The sequence below is a fragment of the Penicillium waksmanii genome (genome assembly GCF_028829765.1).
Source record: "Penicillium waksmanii strain IBT 27052 chromosome Unknown utg000007l:1.0-4314555.0:1.0-4317578.0, whole genome shotgun sequence".
NCBI lineage: Eukaryota > Fungi > Ascomycota > Eurotiomycetes > Eurotiales > Aspergillaceae > Penicillium > Penicillium waksmanii.
In genome coordinates, this window is record NW_026643253.1 from 966,086 (window position 1) to 983,465 (window position 17,380).

The 17,380-nt window shown below is 51.5% G+C and overlaps 6 protein-coding genes across 6 annotated transcripts; 5 read left to right on the forward strand and 1 right to left on the reverse strand.

Annotated features, from left to right (window-relative positions):
* Window positions 1-572: 572 nt before the first annotated feature.
* Window positions 573-4,959, forward strand: N7481_007220 (uncharacterized protein; the record flags this gene model as incomplete). Its single annotated transcript, XM_057266439.1, has 3 exons — window positions 573-967; window positions 1,057-3,444; window positions 3,492-4,959. 3 exons carry the CDS (start codon window positions 573-575, stop codon window positions 4,957-4,959), a joined length of 4,251 nt encoding a protein of 1,416 aa, XP_057120640.1.
* Window positions 4,960-6,339: 1,380 nt separating this feature from the next.
* On the forward strand, window positions 6,340-8,305 carry nfr1 (putative AIF-like mitochondrial oxidoreductase (Nfrl); the record flags this gene model as incomplete). The annotated part of the gene is made up of 3 exons (XM_057266440.1): window positions 6,340-6,535; window positions 6,766-6,955; window positions 7,012-8,305. The coding sequence occupies 3 exons, from the start codon at window positions 6,340-6,342 to the stop codon at window positions 8,303-8,305; spliced, it is 1,680 nt and encodes a 559-aa protein (XP_057120641.1).
* A 276-nt stretch (window positions 8,306-8,581) lies between these two features.
* On the reverse strand, window positions 8,582-9,993 carry N7481_007222 (DNA-directed RNA polymerase I subunit RPA43; the record flags this gene model as incomplete). Its single annotated transcript, XM_057266441.1, has 3 exons — window positions 8,582-9,310; window positions 9,354-9,802; window positions 9,960-9,993. The coding sequence occupies 3 exons, from the start codon at window positions 9,991-9,993 to the stop codon at window positions 8,582-8,584; spliced, it is 1,212 nt and encodes a 403-aa protein (XP_057120642.1).
* A 139-nt stretch (window positions 9,994-10,132) lies between these two features.
* On the forward strand, window positions 10,133-11,385 carry N7481_007223 (J domain-containing protein; the record flags this gene model as incomplete). Its single annotated transcript, XM_057266442.1, has 3 exons — window positions 10,133-10,174; window positions 10,254-10,781; window positions 10,870-11,385. The coding sequence occupies 3 exons, from the start codon at window positions 10,133-10,135 to the stop codon at window positions 11,383-11,385; spliced, it is 1,086 nt and encodes a 361-aa protein (XP_057120643.1).
* A 1,216-nt stretch (window positions 11,386-12,601) lies between these two features.
* Window positions 12,602-13,478, forward strand: N7481_007224 (uncharacterized protein; the record flags this gene model as incomplete). Its single annotated transcript, XM_057266443.1, has 2 exons — window positions 12,602-13,008; window positions 13,064-13,478. The coding sequence occupies 2 exons, from the start codon at window positions 12,602-12,604 to the stop codon at window positions 13,476-13,478; spliced, it is 822 nt and encodes a 273-aa protein (XP_057120644.1).
* Window positions 13,479-14,585: 1,107 nt separating this feature from the next.
* Window positions 14,586-17,192, forward strand: N7481_007225 (uncharacterized protein; the record flags this gene model as incomplete). The annotated part of the gene is made up of 5 exons (XM_057266444.1): window positions 14,586-15,445; window positions 15,518-15,959; window positions 16,085-16,331; window positions 16,411-16,971; window positions 17,065-17,192. The coding sequence occupies 5 exons, from the start codon at window positions 14,586-14,588 to the stop codon at window positions 17,190-17,192; spliced, it is 2,238 nt and encodes a 745-aa protein (XP_057120645.1).
* Window positions 17,193-17,380: the final 188 nt, after the last annotated feature.

Consider the following 17,380-nt stretch of genomic DNA (forward strand, 5'->3'; position numbering starts at 1 on the left):
AACCAAACCAGTTCAACCCATCATATCCATATCATCTCAATCCCTCGTGCAGTTCTACTCCGCCGATCCGTCCCAATACGGTTAGCCCGCCCCAAGCTCTCGCAGCTGCTTCTGCTCGGCCCATCCTCGTCCAACTTGAACTTCTCCATCTTCAACCTTCAACCTCCAGGTCGCGTGTCCTAGGAAAACACCACCAACACAAAAAACACAGACATAAACACGGAAACAAACACGAACCAAATCTTAACAGATACACGATACACCCTTCCAATCATACCAACCCCGGGCAAGACCCCGGGCAAAACGAACAAAGAACCCCAAAAATCGTGTGCTGAAAAAAAAGCATTATCGAACTTTACCCCGACCAAGCAGCAACACCCCCTCTTTTCTCTCCCGACTCGCGATTAACAATAACAAAACAAACCGCGACCCCAACCAAGCTCAAAGGTACACCTGAATTGCAATCGCAATTCTTACCTCTATCTCCATCCCAATCACGATTCTCCGACCCAATGCTCTGATTCACCCACAAGACGTCAAACGTCAAACGTCACGTCACATCACCATCTACAATGCGCCTCCACCTCGTAATCTCCCGACACGGGCTCCCCATCACGCGCATCCTCTGGACAACAACGACGAGCCCCGGATCTGGACCCGCCTCTGTGGGAAATGGAAATGGCTACGCGCAACAACGCAGCGGCGCAATCGCGTCGACTCGAACTCCGCACCTCGCGCTCGCAGGCGGAGGCGGAGGGAGTAGCGGCATCGGCGGGTACACGGTCGCGCAATTGTTAGAGGATGTGAATGATGTCGTCCCGCTGGAGACGGAGCCGAGTATGTTTGACCTTGATCCGGAGTTTAGTGGGACGTGGGGGTTGGAGGATTATGTTGTTGAAGTTGATGGGTCGGAGTGTCTTCATTTTATGGAGATTGGGGGGTTACTTAGGGATGGGGATGAAGTTGTGTAAGTCAAGTCTGCCCCGATACTCCTTCTCCCTCGCTTGCTCTCTCTATATATTCTTTCTAGAAGGCACCTGCTAACGCAACGCGCAGAATTCGATCTCTGGAACTCGCAGATCTACGCGCTAGAAGACTATGCGGTCGTCATCAAATCACCCCCGAAGGAAGACACCTAATCGATGGCGTTCCTTTCGGCTCCCCGTTTTCCAAACGGAGTACCGCGACCAGACCCACCATCACCATCCCTCCGCGCAAGAAACGACGCACTGTCTTCTCGGGCTGGGAGGGGGTCCCCGGATATGCGAATGAGGAAGAAATGAATGCCGATGAAGAAGGTGATGGTGAATGGCTGCCGCCGAATGCGGGCTTCGGGAAAGAACTCTCCATTTTGCCGGCTGATCCGGAAGTCTCTGAGATGGGGACTGTCATTCGGCACCCGATTGACCATGGCCGTGACCACTCTGTGGATGAGGAGGATAGCGATGCGGATGCGGATGCGGACGAGGACATCTCTGAGCCCGAAGAGGCGGAGCTAGAGAGTGAGCTTAAAGCATTGAAAGCGGATTTTGATGAACCTGCGTCTCAGTTCATTGATATTCGAAATCATGGCCAACTCGCTAATCCTGCTATCCCTGGTACTGGTCCCGCACTGCGCTCCAGCTTGGTGGATAAGAGGCCTTCTTCGGCGGATAGTTTGCGTCGAGGATCGGTGGCGGGTGCTTCGTCTCTTTCTAGCAAACGCTCGCGTGTGGATGAGTTGTCCCCACGTAATTCCAAGGCTGTTAGGTTCAGCCAGGGCGGCGAAAGTGAACACCCTCTCAGTCCCTCGCAAATCGAGAAGGGCGCGGCTGAATCTTCCGAGTCTGAGGCTGAGTCCACCCATTCCTCTTCAAAGAAGTCCAGCGTCGCGTCCGATTCTGACTCCTCCGACTCCGACTCCTCGGACGAGAAAATGTCAGACGCCTCATCCGACTCCTCAGATTCAAGCTCCGACTCCAGCTCCGATGAATCCTCCGATGACTCTTCCGACTCCGAGGGCGAAGAAGACAAAGTCTCCCAGAAAAAGGCTCACGTCATGGCCCCTCCCGGCAAAGGGTCCATCCGCACCAAGAAAAGCAATGCACGCTTCAAACTGCGCCGCCGTCTATCCAAACTCAAAGAACTAGGCCTCCTACCCGCCGAGGCTGACTTTGCGGCCTTGCGGTCAGTGACAGAGGCAAACGGCGGTTGGCACTTCGATGAGTCTAGCATGATCTCTACCCCAACGTCAAAGGAAGAGCCTGCGAAACCCAAGCTTTCCAAGGCCGAGAAAAAGGAGCAGGAGCAGGCTGAGTTTGAAGCCAGACGTCAAAAGCTGCTTCGCGACCTTTCATCTGGCGGCGTCGCTGTAGACGAGACATCCGAGAAGGAAAACGTGCCACCTGCGACGACGAACGAAGCAAGCCCCGAAGATGAAAACGAAAGACCCGAAGAACAATCTTCTCGCCGACGAACTCTCGACATCGGCAGCTCACGTCGACTTCTCTTTGGATCCCTGGGTGTACGTACTCCCAAGAGCAAAGAGGACGAAGAATCAACGCGCCAAAAGCTAGCCGCACAGGCAAGCGCCGTTAATTCTCGACGGAAATCATCGCAAAAAGGACCTCCGAAGCCTGAGGAGACTGCGGTGGATGACGATGACGATGACGATGAGGAAATTGACTGGGAATCTAAGCTCGATATCAGTGCCACCGAGTGTATTTACACCGACATCAACCTCACGGCGCCTCCATTCCCGTTTAAAAATCGCTGGGATAAGGAAGCAGACCAGATTCTCCGTGAACGAATGGGCTGGGGAAAGAAGCGGAAGCGCAAGCAACGAATTCAGGTTTACAATGAATATTATGGGGATGAAGAGTATGATGAGGAAGGGTATGCCTATGAGGAGGGTTACAACGACTACGATGAGAGTAACATGGAACTCAACTACGAGGAGGAGCCTGCTCATGACGCCGATGCTGATGCCGAGAATTGGAACGAGCATGAGCATGAGAATCAGCAAACCGTCACCGCTGCCGATGTTGATGACCTCCCTATCTTCCCAACCGACCCCTCCACCATCGCAGACCTCCTCGAAGATGAAACCAAACCCGGATCAATTATCGCCTTCCGACAATTAGACATGTCTAAAGCAACCAACTGGCAACCCCGAATGTCCGAGTACCGAGTCGCAGAAGTCCACGAAGTTCTCGACGGCGGTATTCTCAAAGTACGACTGGCCCTGCGAGACCGTCGACCAACGGTAGACGCCGCTGGCGAAGACGATGGACCGCGCTTATATGATGGATTCGAAACGCCTGGGATGGACGAAGATGAGGACGACGGATACCGTGACCTCGCCTTTGCGGAACTCAGCGAACCCAAGCTTCTACGGCCCGCGCAGCTAGAGAACGAGGACCCACCGGTAGAAATGGGGAATGGCGTTGTTCGTGAAGGTAGCATGTCAGTCAATTAACTCGCTTGCTGTTTCATTCGCTCACTCGTCAAAGTGTCTCTGTAGTTCAAGACTCAATGCCAGATACATACGCCCATCTAGCGGTAGCGCTACCATCCGCACCCCCGGTCGATATGGATATGGATCTGGATGATCCAAATCCGAGTACCACCACGTTTGTAACTGGCGCCGGCGTCGCAGGCAATTTACCCAACACCCCCGGTAGAACCTCCGACGTGCCATCCGTCCAAACACCCGGTGGCGTGCGACTACCAAGGACCGAAGATGTGGACGAAGAGCACAGTGACTCTGCCCCCGTACCATCCCCTTCATTCTCAGGTTTCCACTCCCACTCGCACTCCGCGCGATCGTCGCCCGGCGCGGGGATCAGCATCCGCCTAAACGAAGCCGACGAGGAAAGTCACTTAGAAGGCCACACCCTCATCGACGAACAACAGTCTATGCTGGGCCATACCCTAATTGGTGAACCGTCAATGCTGGGCGATAGCAACCAAGATGGCTCGGCATTATCATTCGCCTCGGCATCCATAAACCAATCCCACATTCCGCCCAGTGGCCAGATTACGAGTATCAATGACTACTCTCTCCTCGTTCCATCACACCAGTTCGGAGGAGACTCGAGCCAGAATTCACTTCTCGCCAGCTTGCACGCTCCTGAGACTGAGTCTGGTAATGATGATGATAACGAACACGGTGCAGACTCGGGTGTGGCATTAGGCGAAGTCGAAGTCGAAGTCGGCGTTGATGTGGAACTGGAACCTGCTGCAGAAACAAGACCAACACCAGGAGGCGACGGCCCTCAAGACGATGAAGTCCTCCCTGACTTCAATTTCGGCCAAACCCCAGACGAAGACACCCTCCTACACGGCGAATCAAGTCTCCACCTCTCGCCCTCGCCATCACATTCGCACTCGCACTCGCGCTCCCCCTCTCTCTCCTCGCGCCAACTCCCAACAAGCGCACAGCAAGAACCAGAGTCAAATTCTAGTCCAGGCTCGGACCCGGCTATCGGAAAATACTCACACTCGCCTTCCCCATTGCTGAAATCTTTGACGCCGCCGGCTGCTTCGACGAGGTCTAGGAAGAGGTCTTCGCAGGCACAGGGTTCTGCATCTCAGTCTCAGTCTCAAGGTCAGGATCAGGATCAGGATCAGGATCAGGCTTCTGCTCCACCTCCATCTCAAGTCCAAGCATCGCAGGTCTTCGACTACATCGACCTCACGCAGACTTCATCTCCCATCCTCCCACCACGCGATACGTCGACACCTCGCCTCGCGGCAACGGACCATACCGAGGCAATCAGTACTAATGATACTGAAACACCATATCGTCCGCGCCGCACTCGTGCCTCATCCAAGGCACAACTTCTACAGTTGTCATCGCAGTCTCCGAGCAAGATTCCAAAACGCAAGGCTAAGAAAAATACGAAGGAGAAATCGCGGGTTGAGAAGCAGAAACAGAAGCAGAAACCTTCGCCCAAGAAACCTGAGTGGAGAATTTGATGGAATCGCTTCGCCTACCTGCGTGCCCGGCCTGTGCCCATGTGCCCATGTGCCGGGGAATCAACGGACTACTACCTACCTATCCCTCACTCACTCCTTTGGATAGGAGGTACTCACTTACCTATGGGGCCTCTCGGCTCAAGATATCATACACCTAACCCAACCCAACTCACCACCTTACCGACCCATGCTGTGCATTGGGGCTTTGTATCTATCTACCACGTTCTTTTTCGATGTATCTACCTATGATGGATCTGGACATTCTTTACATACATACTACTAGTACAACATAGCCTACCAGAATTGAAATAATCAGATTCGATTCGATTCGATTCAGCGAGATGACAGGACCCTACTTTCGGGGAGAAGATTAAGATTAAGAAAGAATGGAATTACTTTAATGTCACGGTTCTTCTGAATGTATCATTCTGATCCACAATGCATTTATTCTCTTGGGCTTAGGCTTAGGTAGCGACGCTCCGCCATTATGTCAGTACATAGTTTATTCTGCAAGAAATGAAAATGAAGAGAGAAACTTGAATGATACTAGTAGGACGCATTATGCTGGATCCCTTAATTTGGGCTGCAATATACACAGTACTGCAGTGCGTTAAATGTAGTCCCGCATCAACCAAGCAGCAAACAGGAAATGTTGACATTATCTCCTCGCTGATTGGCTCGATGTGATGTCACGATCAACACTAAACAATCGAGCATCGAACTACAGCACAATCACCGCATGCAGCACCACGACCGGAGCAGGTTCAAGATAACTTGAAATTAAATAACTTGATAAAAGCTTGAAGTGCAGCTTGGAAATTCCATGCCTTCCTTCCTAGGTGAACTGACTTGATCTTTTCTCCTCCGCATTCTCCCACTCCAATCCGTCTCCCCCAATGCCCCTCCCCCGCCTGCGTCACCATCCATCGCCAATTAGCGGCACCTCTGGCGTCAGTCTGCGTTACTTTTACTGTTACTCGTCGAGGCAGGGTCAGGGTCAGAGACAGAAGACTCAATCGGATCCTTTTCTTTTCTCCTCTTCTTCTTCTTCCTCTCCCTCATTGCCATATCATTGCTCTCGGACTATATCATCTAAACCTACCCATTTCTCAATAGCTATAGCTACAGCTAAAGCTAAACCCACACCTCCTCTTCTTCCCTCCCAAATTCAAAAAGAAAAAAAGTACCCCCCACCGCAATTCCATTCCCCGCCCAGAAAATATCACACTGCCCGCCCCAGTCCCAGTCCCAGTCGCAGCCTAAATTCAAGACCAAAATTATCCCCCAACCCCCCTTGACAAAACAAAAGCTGTACGCACCGAACATCGACACCTCTCTACCTCCACCTTCTCTTCCACCTCCTCATCACCAGAATCCAAAATGACATACCTAAAACTCAAAATCCCCTCTCTCGACAACATTCACGACAAACTCGAAGTCGACGTCGAAGGAATAGAAGATGGTAAAGTCCTCCTCGTCAAATCTGAGAATGGCACTGTCCACGCTCTGAGTCCACGGTGCACGCATTATGGGGCTCCGCTGAAGGGTGGGGTTCTTGAGGGTGAGAGACTTACTTGTCCGTGGCATGGGGGGTAGGTTCTTCTTTTCTTTTTGTGCAAACCCCCAAAAAAAGCCCGGCCTTTCCCATTTATTCTGGGGATTATAGCTCGGTGCTCTGGGTAGAGCAGATCAGAGCAGAGCGCTATATATAGTATTTGACTCTGCCTTGTTCTTCTCTCCTCTACTCATTTCAAGTTGATATTAAAAACAAACAAGCCAAAAGACAAAAGCACTAACTTTTCCCAGCCTGCTTCAACATCACAACCGGTGACGTCGAAGACGCACCAGCCCTAAACGCCCTGAAAAAATACGAGATCATCGAAAAAGCCGATGGTATCTACATCCAAGCCGAAGAAGCAGATATCAAATCCGGACATCGAAATCCCGTCTCGAAATGCACCGTCTCTACGGATGAGAGGGTTCTTGTTATTGGAGGGTACGTACTAGTACTCCCAAGAGTCAGATTAAACCGATCTCTAACATACAAAACAGAGGAAGCGGCACAATAGGCCTTATCCAAGCCCTCCGCGAAAACAAATACCGCGGCAAAATAACAATTCTAACAAAAGAACCAACAGCCCAAATGATCGACCGACCAAAACTCTCAAAAGCCCTCATCGCAGATCCATCAAAGATCCTCCTCCGGCCAAAAGAATGGTACCAAGATGCCGGCATCGAGATCCTGTCTCAGGAAGTTACGTCCGTCAACTTTGGCGAGAAAATCGTCTCCACGGCATCTGGGGAGAAACATGCCTATACTAAACTCGTTCTTGCGACGGGTGGTGTTCCGCGAAGATTGCCACTACCGGGTTTCAAGGACGAAGCGAAGACTCGGAACGTATATACGCTTCGCAATGTTGATGATGTTCAATCTATCCTAGATGGAATCGCCAGCATCAACACCAGCACCAACAGCAGCAACGACGGAAAAAAGCAAATTGTCGTTATAGGATCATCCTTCATCGGCATGGAGGTAGGAAACGCCATCGCGTCACAAGATCCCCAAAACCACGCCGTAACGATAATCGGCATGGAATCAGCACCAATGGAACGCGTCATGGGCGCGGAAGTAGGACGCATTTTTCAGAAAAATCTGGAGAAATCGGGCATCCGGTTTATACTTGGTGCTTCTGTTGAAAAGGCCAGCTCTGACTCCACCTCCAACAATGTTTCTGCAGTCCATCTCAAAGACGGATCCGTGATTCCCGCAGATATCGTCATTCTAGGCGTTGGCGTGCGTCCTGCGACGGATTACTTGAAGGGTAATGAGGCAATTCAGCTTGAAGGTGATGGGTCTGTTCGGACGGATGAGAATTTTGCTGTTCAAGGCCTGGATTCGGGTTCGACTGGTCCTCACACCGACGTCTTTGCTATCGGTGATATAGCTACATTCCCTTACACCGGCCCTGGTGGAAACGGATCACACACGCGCATTGAACACTGGAACGTAGCGCAGAATGCGGGGCGGAGTGCTGCTCGTGCGATTTTGCACTCTGGCGCTGCTGGCAAACTCAAGCCAAAGAAGTTTATACCGATTTTCTGGTCTGCGCTCGGAGCGCAGATGCGGTATGCTGGTAATACGGTGAATGGGTATGATGATATCTTTATCTCTGGAGAACCGGAGAATGGAAAGTTCGTGGCGTATTATTTTAAGGGGGAGACTGTTGTTGCGGTTGCTACTATGGGAGTTGATCCGGTTATGTCTAAGGTTGCGGCGCTTATGAGGGTTGGTAGGATGATTGGGAAGAAGGATGTTATTGCTGGGGTGGATGTTTTGGGAGTTTGATACTAGTATGTTTGGATTTGGATTTGGTATGGTTCAAGTTTTATTGCCATTTTTATATTGACTATCTATGTTTAGGCCAAATTGACGTTCACATTTACTTGGATCAAGGCTACTACTATTACTACTACTACTGGAAGAGTATTCGTATAAGGCAACGTAGTGTATACACGTAGACTTTGGCATGACTGTACATAGTAATCCTTTTAGCCGGAACGCCCTCCGCGAATGTAAATAACATGGAATGGAAATATCACAGATGCAAGTATCTTGCCCCCTTCACTCCTTGCTCTTCTTCTTGCTGTGCTTCGACTTATCCCGCTTAGACTTATCCTTGTCCTCGCTCTTCTCCTTTTTCTCCTTCTTCTCCTTCTTTTCCTTCTTCTCCTTCTTAGGCTTCTCCTCCTCGTCCACCTCCCCATCCAGATGAACATCAACCGTAGAAACAACCGCCTCCGCAGCAGGTTCAATCGAAATCGGAACAACACGATTCGACCTCTTAGTCGTAGACAAGAAAGCTGGAGGCAGCGACTGACCCTCTCGCTCTGCAAGCAAAAGCTTCTCCTCATCCTCAACCGACAACATCGTACCCTCGACACTCAAAAAGCCACGATCCCGATCCGACCCGGGAATAACATCGACATCAACGACGCGGAACTTCAAATTACCGCGCACACGGTGTCCAGACACAGACTGGAAATGGCCCGTCGCCTCATCTTCGTCCTCGCCATCTTCGAGCTCCAATTCGTCCGCTGCAAGAGCAGTCGGCTGGAAGAGTTCTTTCTCGACATCGAAGTTCACAGGTACGCCGTCAACACTGGTACCGGACTCGTCGTCTGTTGTGCCGGTTGTAGGATCGTTATTTTCATCTTCCTCGCCGGGTTGGACCCAGCGCCAAGAAGGCGGTAGTCGCTTGCGCTCGATACCGACGGAGAAGAGGTTGAATATGACGGCGCCAAGGAAACCCTCAGACTGCACGTTCACGCTTCCTTCGAGGATGTGGCCGCGCTGCGGTCGGAAGACGAGGAAGGTTGCTGTCAGGTAGACGTACAGCACGCCGTACTCGTCTGCGGTACGGGCCAGTGTCAGAGGCTGCGGGTTCGGGTCGGAGGATGGGCGGGGTTTTGATGAGGGTTTGGAGCTGGAGATCGAGGCGTTGGAGTAGGCCATGACGATTCCCTTCAAGGGGGGGGTAGTAGGTCAATAGCAGTGGGGAGAGGTGCTCTGCGAGCAGCGAGGCCAAGGCGTGAGTGGGCGAGATAGAGATGGGCGATAGAGGGAGATACATCGTAGCGGTAATCAGGGAGAATGGTGAATCTGAGGACTCAGCAGTAGTGGTAGTGGCGCTGGTGCTGGTGCTGGTGCCAGTCGCCTTGCTAGATTTCTCCTTCTTGCTCTTCTTTTCACCGAGCTCGGTCTGCTTGCGCTTCTTCGAGGGCGAGGCATCCTTGTTCTTGTGTTTGCGTTTGCGCTCCACGTCCGTGGTCGTCACGGGGGGAGCTGTCCAGATCCATTGCGTCGACAGCCATGATTGAGACCGGCAATTGAGCTGTCGTGTGTGGAGGGGGGGATCTGCTGTTGGGGATATTCTTCTTCTCCAAAAAAATGAAGCCGCAAAATTAAAATTATTTTCTACTTCGGTGGGCAGAACTCTCACCGCTTTGGAGTTGGCTGTGGGTCTGGACACTCATTGAAGACCACCCTGGGGCAACACCAATTCATTGCATCAGTCCTTTTCTCTTTCTCTTTTGTTCGTGCGATGCTGTGAATGAATCCCGGACTCTCCAACATCTCATGTTGACCTTTTAAGCTGGTCGATTCACCGCAATCATGTCGCTTCTCCCTCTCATCGGATGGGCGGTGCTACCCGGCGTAAGTTGATTACTTGGTGTTATCGATGTGCGGAGAGCGAGAGCTATACTATGATCTCTACTAACACAACACAACATAGTACGCCACATCTTTCCTCCAAAGCGTCTACTATGGCATCACCATTCGCGCCGGTGATCCCAAGCCAATGCCCCAAACCCCACGATTCGAACTTCATCGCCGTCGCATCTTCATTTTCGTCATCGTCAGCTACCTCCTCTACACCCTCTACGAAACCTTTCACCAAGTACAAGTTGCAGGCAACTACTACACACTATTGGACGTAACACCTTTCGACACCGACAAGATGATCCAGTCCAAGTTCCGCCGCCTCGCTGCGCGTTACCATCCTGATAAAATCGGTCACCAGGAGGGGACCGATATTCTATTTATGCTATTGCGCCAGGCCCAGGAAACCCTCCTTGACCCCGTCCAGCGCTTCGCCTATGATCGCTTCGGCCCCGATGCGTTGAAATGGGGAGGCCAGTTAAAGACTACGCAGGAGTTTTTCATGATCTCGCTTACCCGCCTGGTGTTGCCGCAATTTGTGATGTCGTTGGCGGCTATGCTGGTGTTGAACTGGCTCTGGTGGGGAGGTTTCGGACGCTACGTAAGTCACCACACCACCACCGGCCTACTATACTGTCGCGAGGTCAACACATATACCGATACTTATACTGATACTGTAACCATTCTAGTGGCGCTTCTTTTCCCTCGCCGCGATGGTCGTCCTCGAACTAGCCCTAATCACCCGTCCCCGCGCCGTCTTCATGCCAGCAGCCTATCTCCCCTCAGCACTCAGCGCCTGGCTACCGGCCCAATCATTCCACCTCCTCCCATTCCAAGTCCTAACGATCGCGCGTCGATTCTCAATAACAATCCACATTTTCATCTCACAAATGGCTCCGAAGGCCCAGGCCCAAGCGACTCGGAGCGACGGCGGCGTCTCTCCACAAACGATGCAGCAGGTCGTGAAGCTGGTGCAGACGGCGCAGCAGACGGATCTGGAAGCTACACGGTCGCTTCAGCTGGCGCAGGCGCCGTTCCGCGGCGATCGCGAAACTGTTTCTGGTTTGCGACGCGGGATGCAGGAGGCTCTTGTTCTTGCTGGGGTGCGGTCGAGTCCGGGGGTGCAGCAGGCTGTTGGGGAAGTTATTCAGAGGCGACAGGGTATGGTTGATGCTGGGGCGAATGATGGGTCTGGCTCGACGTAGGAAGGGGATTGTTGGGGGTCATGTGGAGGTATCTCATGGTCTGGTCATATAGAGTACATTATTGCATACATAGCGAGTAAATAAGTGGAGACATTCTATGTGCAAGTACAGTACTAGTACCTTTTCTTCTCGATGTCTAGACATGTACAGAGTAGACAACTACTACTGGTAGACATTCTAGGTTGTATTTTCCGGGTGAATTGTGAATTGTGAGCTGTGAGATTGTTTCAGATGGTGATGACGAGTCAACTTAAGTTTGGTACGCTAGGGTGAAATTTTCTCTCCGGGGTTGTAGTACTTTGTACTCGAGATAGTTGGTATGTGAATGAATATAACTATATGGAGTGCTGGTAAGTGTAAGTGTAAATGGAGTTATAGAAATTGCGGCGAAAGAAGTGAATGAGGTCTTTGTTCTACTGGTACTGAGTACTGGATATCATTACTGTACGGAGTACACAGGTGTAAAACGAAAAAAGCATGGAAGCGGGCCAATGCGAGGGCAATCCGGGAGATGGCGGAGTGCCAGTGCTGACATGCCAGTATAGGGAGGCTAGGTATAGGTATAGGTATAGGGAAGTACAATAGAGGCAAGTAGAGATATGTCTATATCTATTGTAGTATTACTATTACTATACCCTATAGTATCTAGATACTCTCCTCTCCTCTACTCCTCCACTCCTCTGCTGTACATATTCTACTATACTAGGCAGTCAACATAGATCTGTATTGTAATCTGTAACAATACAGTCATACCCGGGCTCACCTGGGCTCCCTGGCACCCACCTGGCCACCCGCCCCCGTAATTACATGACCGCGATCCTCGTCAAAACGAACCACGCAAAGCATTCAGCAAAGAAACCTTTTTCCATCGCAGAATTAGACGAGATGGCATCCACACGGCCTTGTGCCTCCGGCCCAGTCCACTTCGCCCCTTTCCCCCCCCTCCCTTCCTCCCATCCCTTTCCCATCTTCATCTCACATTACCCTCCTCTCATCTTCAATCCATCATCTCATCCCCCAACCATACCATCACCCTCGACTTTCGCCTCACCCTGAATCGCAACGCCTGAACTGCCTACCACCAACCTGAAATACCAACTCTGATCGCCCCGGGCGGTGGAACAATCACCCCTGTCATTCTCACCATTCATCCGAATTCCAATCCCTTCTCATCCATCCCATCTCCTCCACCACCCGCTATACCACCATCTTCATCATGCCCGCCGGCACTCCAAACGGTCGCTCCAACCGGGCTGCCGCCGCCGCCAAACCCGTCAACTCGCTCGTCCTCACACTGAAACTGTCGCCCGACTTGTTACAACGCTTCTTAGACCCGGCCGACCGGAAACCCGCCACACCCATCCCCACCGACGACAAGACCAACGAACAAAACGAACACTCTTCCCCAACATCATCCTCCGAAGTCCCTGTACCTCGTCCATCATCCGCCGACAATGCTTCCGAAGCCGACGCGACCTCAACACCAGCCACCGGCGCAACTCCTGGCGACACACCACGCCGGAAGGGCGTTCCGGGTCCCAAGCCCGGCAACAAACGCGCAAATAGCCAAACAGAGCCCGCAAAAGCAAGAGGTCGACCAGGTCCCAAGAAGAAGCTCAGACTGTAAGTCAACCCTGCGCGGAACCACCTGGCCAAACACAGCTAACACTTTACACAGTGACGAAGGCGAATTGGGCAAAGTAGCCGCCGCACACCGACTAGGACCAAAAGCCAACACCGGCGCCATCAACGCTGGTCTCCGCGCCTTAGACCGCACCGGATCTCCCTGTCGCAAATGGGAAAAACAACCACTCCGCCTGAGAAGTTTCACGGGTATTCTCTGGCAACTCCCATCATGGAAAACGCATGCCCTGGCGAAATTAGGAAATGCCGATGGTAGTACAGTTACGACAACAGCCTTGGAAAGTGGTGATAGCGATACAAAGCCAACTCTGACGGCGCCCGGCACCGATACAATGAACGGTAGCAGTGCTGTCCCCAGTGAGAAGAGTAACTCGGGTGATGGCGATGTTACTCCGGCTCCGTCTAATTTGGTCGAGGCTTCATCACCGGCGATCGCAATGGCTGCTTGAGGTGGTTGTTGTATATTACATCTAGGGGATCTCCCTAGATTGATTATCTGATTCTCTTGCTGTCTCTCTTCTTCTCTTTAAACGCATCTACGCATTTACTTGCGCGTTGTGTTCTCGCCATATGTCTGGCCTTTCTCTTTTTTCTTCTTCTTCTCTCTTTGTTTGTGTGTGTGCCTTTACGGATCTAGGGTTCAAGTGGCGTTTTGATGGAAGTTTTGGTTCGGATTTCGTTATGTTTGGTCGATGATCCCGGCCTGTCATGCTTGGATTGGAATATCCTCATTTTGGGACTCGGAGTCTTACTACATTACTGTATCATATTTTTATCATGTCTGAGACTCGGTGTTTGATTGCTGGGAAGGGTGAAGGACTACCCTATTATCATTACTATTATTATTATTATTATTTCTTCTTGCCTTTTGCTCCAAAATTTAATTGTCAACGATATTCAAGTTATTATACTCAAACACGGTGCTCTGTGGATAGTGCGGAGTACTAGTAGGTATAGATCAGCAGCCATAGTAGTAGTAACTATTTACTTACTACTACTACTACTACTACTACTACTACTACTACTACTCGTAGTAGATTAAGTCCTCTGTCAAAGAAACCCTTTCTTCCTCTCTCTGTAATTTAATTCTAATCTCATTTCTTCCACATCCCCCTGCTTACTATCCTTGCAATAATACCCGGTAGTTTACAAAACGCCTAGATCGGAGAACGGTCCTCGTGACGGTTCAAGTTTCTAGGGTTCTTTACCACCTGCGCAACTCCCCCTCCGTTTTCTTCGGCCTTTTCCCCGCAGTCTTTGACTATATCACTACACCAAACTGACCTCTCGTTGTTTTTGTTCCTAAGGAATAGAAAAGGAACTTATTTCCGACAGGTCCCTCCTCTACCGATAACTTTCTCCTCGTCCGCGTTCAAGCGTTATCCGTTAGTGCGGCTTCGCGGCTTCGCTGCTTCCGGTCACCAGATGACCCGCTTGTCACGCAACGTCAGCAGAGAACCCCCCTCAGTTCCAAGCACGAAACAGGCACGAACCGTCGCCAACAGGGGGATTGTGAGCGTCACTCGAATTCGAATTTCGGGGGTGGGTACGACGAGATGACTGATATTCCTTTCCCCGGTGGAGCGGGAGCTCGAGCTCCAACATACGGGAGTGGCAGTGGAAGTGGAACTAGTAGCATCTCCCCCGGCCCACCACGCCGCTTCTCCTACGCCTCCGTCTTGTCGGGCACCGCTATCTCCCCTCCGATCTCAGGCTCCTTGACCAACCTCCTCCACGATTCTAACTTATCCTACCCATCTGCAACCTCCTCCAACCCTCACCCTCACCACGACGGCCGTCCACATCGGCCACTATCCGGCCTGGATGCCGCAGACATGCACATGAACTCCGCTTGGAGGAACATGACGTCCTCAGATGCCCTGCCCACCTTCTCCCGCAAATATGCCAGTCTGCGACCCGTAGACTTTCCCTCATCCTTCGCCCTCCCTCCTGATGCTTCCCCTTCCTTCTTCACCCCCTCCTACCTCCGTGACTCCCGCTACGTCTCCCGCCTCGACGCCGCCCACCGAGCAAAGCTACTAGCTCAACAACGTGAGGCCTCAGCTATCACGACCTCCACCTCGAACAACAACCCCCAACAACCCCTCTCCACATCATCCAGCAATGTCCACTTACCACGCATGGCACCCTCGCACCGCGGGATGACCTATGATATCATCGAGAAGGAACCGCCAACAGCAACCGATACCCCGATGCCCCTACCAACACAGTGGGGTGTAGACGATCGCCACGACATCCTCGAAATATCCAGCGACGGGCTCGAAGTGCGCTACACAGGACCACAGCATAAGACAAACGACCACGAAGCCGCCGCCCTACGAGCCGACAACCCGATGCCGCCCCAATGCGGCATCTACTACTTCGAGATCAAAATCGAGTCAAAGCCGAAGGAAGGGTATGTGCGAACTACTACTATGCTGCCACTGACCGCAGCCGCAGATGCAAATAATAATAATAACACCGGCAGCGGCAGCGGCAGCGGCAGTAACACCAACACCTCCTCGTCCTCGGGCGCAAGTGGAATCCGTACTGATCTCGGCTCTTGTTGCAGGATGGTAGCGATCGGGCTCTCAAGTCCCAAAGCCTCGATCGAGCGTCTACCCGGCTGGGAAACCGAATCATGGGCCTACCACGGCGATGACGGGAAGTCCTTTTTTGGCGAATCGCAGGGCCAGGGTCGGAGTTATGGGCCGACTTATGGCGTTGGTGATACGGTCGGGTGTGGGGTGAATTTCTCAACTCGCTCTGCGTTTTTTACCAAGAATGGCGTGTTTTTGGGAACGGCGTTCTCTGGGTTGCCGGAGATTCAACTTTTTCCTTCGGTTGGGATGAAACGGCAGCCTCCTGTTTGTTTGAAGACGAATTTTGGTCAGGAGCCGTTTGTTTTTGATATTGATGGGATGGTTAAGGTCAGTTTTGTTCTGTTTACTCTAGACTAGGCTTGGCCTAGCTAGGGCTTTGGAAGTGCTTTCGGCATTCATTCATACGTTCATGCGTTCATGCATTTCATGCATGTGGCTAATCCGTTTCACAGCACGAGCGAGCATCAATCCAAGCAGAAATTAACACCACAAGCACGGATACCCTCCAACCACCCCTCGACGAATCATCACTTCTGCAAGAATTGGTGGCCCAATTCCTAGCCCATGACGGCTATGTCGAGACCGCACATGCATTCGCGCAAGAAGTGGCTACGGAAACTGCAGCGTTGCAAAGCGGACATGGTGCGCCGCTGAAGAAATATGAGGTCGAAGAAGATCATCATGCGGTTCATCGGAATAGTAAGTACTTCCTTTCCTTTTTTTCCTCAGTGCCACTGTCATTGCCAATTCAAATTCCCATGCTAACAACACTCACCAGAAATCCGCGCCGCAATCTTAGACGGCGACATCGACAAAGCCCTAAAGCACACAAACGCATACTACGCCGACGTCCTAAAAGAGCACCCACAGATCCACTTCAAGCTTCGCTGCCGCAAATTCATAGAAATGATGCGCAAATCGCAAGAGCTGCTCCTCTCAGCATCCAGCCCAGTATCAGCATCCAAGCGCCGTCGCTCAACCTCGCCCGGTTTAGACGAGCACGCCGTCTTCGGCCAGGAAATGGAACTTGATGATGGCGGGTGGGATGATGGGATGGGCATGGATACAGAAGACCAAAGTCAAAGTCCCAGTCCCAAGACGAACGAAAGGAACGAACGGAATGAACGGTTTAATGAACTTCTTACCGAAGCCGTGGAGTATGGGCAGCAGTTACGACTTGACTATCATCAATCTGGCGATGACGGTCTTGATCTTAAGATGCTTGATGAGGTTTTTTCTTTAGTTTGTTATCCTGATCCGAAGGGGTCGCCGCATGGTCATTACCTTGATCCTGAGGGGCGGGATGCTGTTGCTGAGGAGTTGAATTCGGCTATTCTTGGTGAGTCCCCCAGCTCCCAACCTCAGCCTCCCGGGCCGAGTCTTCTACCCTATTTGTAGACCACCCTTGCTAACCTAATTTCTTTTCCACCAGTCTCGCTAGGCAAAAACTCCGAAGCAGCTCTAGAGAGGCTTTATCAACAGACCGAAGTGCTAGTCAATGAAATCAGCGAGGGCGGCGCTGGGGCGTTTATCAATGTTCGGAATGATCTTTTGCTATGATGAGCCCGTTGAGTCGAGTTGAGTTGAGTTGAGACAAGCCGAGCTTAGCTTAGCTTGGCTTGGGCTTCGACTTAAGCTTGAACTGGACTTCTATTTCTGTTCCACTTGAGCTTATCTTGAGCTTTGAAAGGCGCTGGGTGTTTTTTTTTCTCTATCTCTTTCTTCTTTTTTTCTACAGCTCAGCTCAA